At 37.0% G+C, this 2,392-nt stretch overlaps 1 protein-coding gene across 1 annotated transcript; it reads left to right on the forward strand.

Moving 5' to 3' along the window:
* Positions 1 to 410: 410 nt before the first annotated feature.
* On the forward strand, positions 411 to 1,162 carry LOC110892564 (probable calcium-binding protein CML46). The gene has a single exon (XM_022139721.2). It carries the CDS (start codon positions 525 to 527, stop codon positions 1,056 to 1,058), a length of 534 nt encoding a protein of 177 aa, XP_021995413.2. The 5' UTR covers positions 411 to 524; the 3' UTR covers positions 1,059 to 1,162.
* The last annotated feature ends 1,230 nt before the right edge of the window (positions 1,163 to 2,392 follow it).

The raw sequence follows: 2,392 nt of genomic DNA on the forward strand, positions 1-2,392 counted from the left end.
ATTATCATGATTCTCAATTCTCAACTTATTATTAGATCGAAAATCAACGATTCATGTATTTATAATAATTATTATTTAAATCACTATTGTATCTGTCCTTGAACCAACTCACAAGCTAAGGTAGTGTGTATGGTAAGGTTTATGTCAAAAACTTCATAGAAAATACATAGTGGTTTTTTGTGTTGACTTGAGTCAACGAGTACGTACGTCAACGCCAGTTTATGAACAACAATTTATGGCAACACGCCAACACTCACGAGACCACCATTTTCAAGGTACGTGGTTGTTCCCGACATTTTCCTACATAATTTCTTAGAAATATTGTTGTAATTTGGAATCTTTACAATGATGTCCTAGCATAGGCTCACACAATATATATCCCTACAAACCATACAATCCATGACATCAAGCATTCCACATATTCCACATCAAGTAATTATCTGGGGTCCGATTCGTGTTAAAATGTCTTCTTTCTTACTAGGTCAAGAGGGTCCGGTTTTGTTGAACTCGATTCATCCTCCTAAATGGAAGTGACACCCGTGATAAAAAAATCATTTTCTCTACTTTTACGCTTCAAAATCGCACTTTGTAAAATGAACACTTGTGAAGTTGTGTTGAAATCCCTTCGAGCTTTGGCTCACTCTCTAGCGACCCATTTTTCACTCTCATGGAACAAGTTAAGGACCACTCCCACACCACCTCACCTACAAGATATCATCTACAAAGAGTTTGTGACCATTGAGGAGACAAACATGGTCATGGGCCAACTAGGGATCCAGCCGTACAATGGTCATGATGGCAGTATCGACGTTTTGTCTGTGTTTGATGACGAGGAACCAAGTTTGGGTGAAGTTAAGGTAGCTTTTGATGTGTTTGATGTGAACTCAGATGGATTCATTGATGAGTTTGAGTTGCAAAGAGTGTTGTGCAATCTTGGACAAACAGAAATGGCAAAGTTGGAGGAATGTAGAAATATGATCAAAGGTTTTGATGTCAATGGGGATGGAGTCATTGACTTTGATGAATTTGTTAAGCTCATGGAGACATGTTCTTTCTAAAAGGTGGCTACTTTTCTTTTGTTATTTACTTATGATGAATGATGATATGATGTTGCATGTTCTCGAAAGTTGTAGCCAATGAATGGATGCCAAGTAATTAATAATATGTATGTTGTTTATGTTTGTTGCCATGACAGATGATCATGAAATTAACAATTTTGGTTTATTAGGGATAGAGGTGGTTATCACTCACCACTCATTTATCATTTACAACATCGAATCAAGTTTCACCACGTCATTAACCTTTATTCCATCACTTACAACTTTTTTTAGTGGAAATGTCCATCACTCACCACCACACCCAATAATTTCCCCTAACCAATAATTTCCCTCACAACCCTCAAATCATCACGCGTCAAAATATTAACGCGATTTAATGTTCACACGTTAAAATTATGTGGTGGCGGTAGTTTCTTCCAGCTTCCATGCCTTGGAGTCGGCCATCACGTACAAAAAAGCCACCGTCCCGGGTGGCCTTAGGGGGTAGGGGTGGTCATCACTCATCACTCACTCACAACTTCCAATCAAGTTCCGCCACGTCATCGAGCTTTATTCCATCACTAGTGATGGATTTTAGTGGAAATGCCCATCACTCACCACCACACCTAACAATTTCTCCCACAACCAACAATTTCACTCACAACAATGTCCTTCTTCACGCGTGATAAATATCACGTGTTTTAAATTTGACGCGTTTTAAGTTTTGGTGGCTGTGGTGTTTTGTGGACAATCACGCATGATGTTTCAGTCATCACTGACCACCCCGGGTGGCCTTAATGCATACCATTTTCCATTTAAAACCTTTCAAGCTGAGTATGTTGCCAGCATATAGTATGAACAAACTTTTATTTTTGTGTCGTGTACTCATGTGATATGAGTATGTAAATTAATTTTATTTTCTTTTATAAACGGTAGCACCTAGTTATTAGTGACGGATATATTGTAGATTTAGGCGTTAGGAAAAACTACGTCAAATTTCCTCGCATTTCTGTAAAATGGGTCGTTATAACACATTTTGCAAAAGTGGTGCTTTTTGTCATTTAAAAATGACAAGACTTTACACAAAATTTAGTTTTCTCTAATGTGTACCATTTACATAGTTCAAATACAATTGTAGGGTGTTTAATGAACCGAATTTCAAATACTTAAATTAATTGACTTGAATTATATATATTATTATTCATATTTTGAAATTTTAAAGTTGAATTCGTATCCGATTTGAAATTGATCATTGAATTCGAATCCAAATTCTAATGTGGTTCGAAGTTCAAGTTCGATTCGAATACTGAATACCCAGGTGAGGGATGTTGACAAACTATAATGAGGTTGCCGAC

This window comes from Helianthus annuus, chromosome 12 (assembly GCF_002127325.2).
Source record: "Helianthus annuus cultivar XRQ/B chromosome 12, HanXRQr2.0-SUNRISE, whole genome shotgun sequence".
In the NCBI taxonomy this organism is placed as follows: domain Eukaryota; kingdom Viridiplantae; phylum Streptophyta; class Magnoliopsida; order Asterales; family Asteraceae; genus Helianthus; species Helianthus annuus.

Excerpts from the sequence above, each read along its gene's own strand:
- LOC110892564 (XM_022139721.2), top strand. The coding sequence starts at position 525 with ATGGAAGTGACACCCGTGATAAAAAAATCATTTTCTCTACTTTTACGC.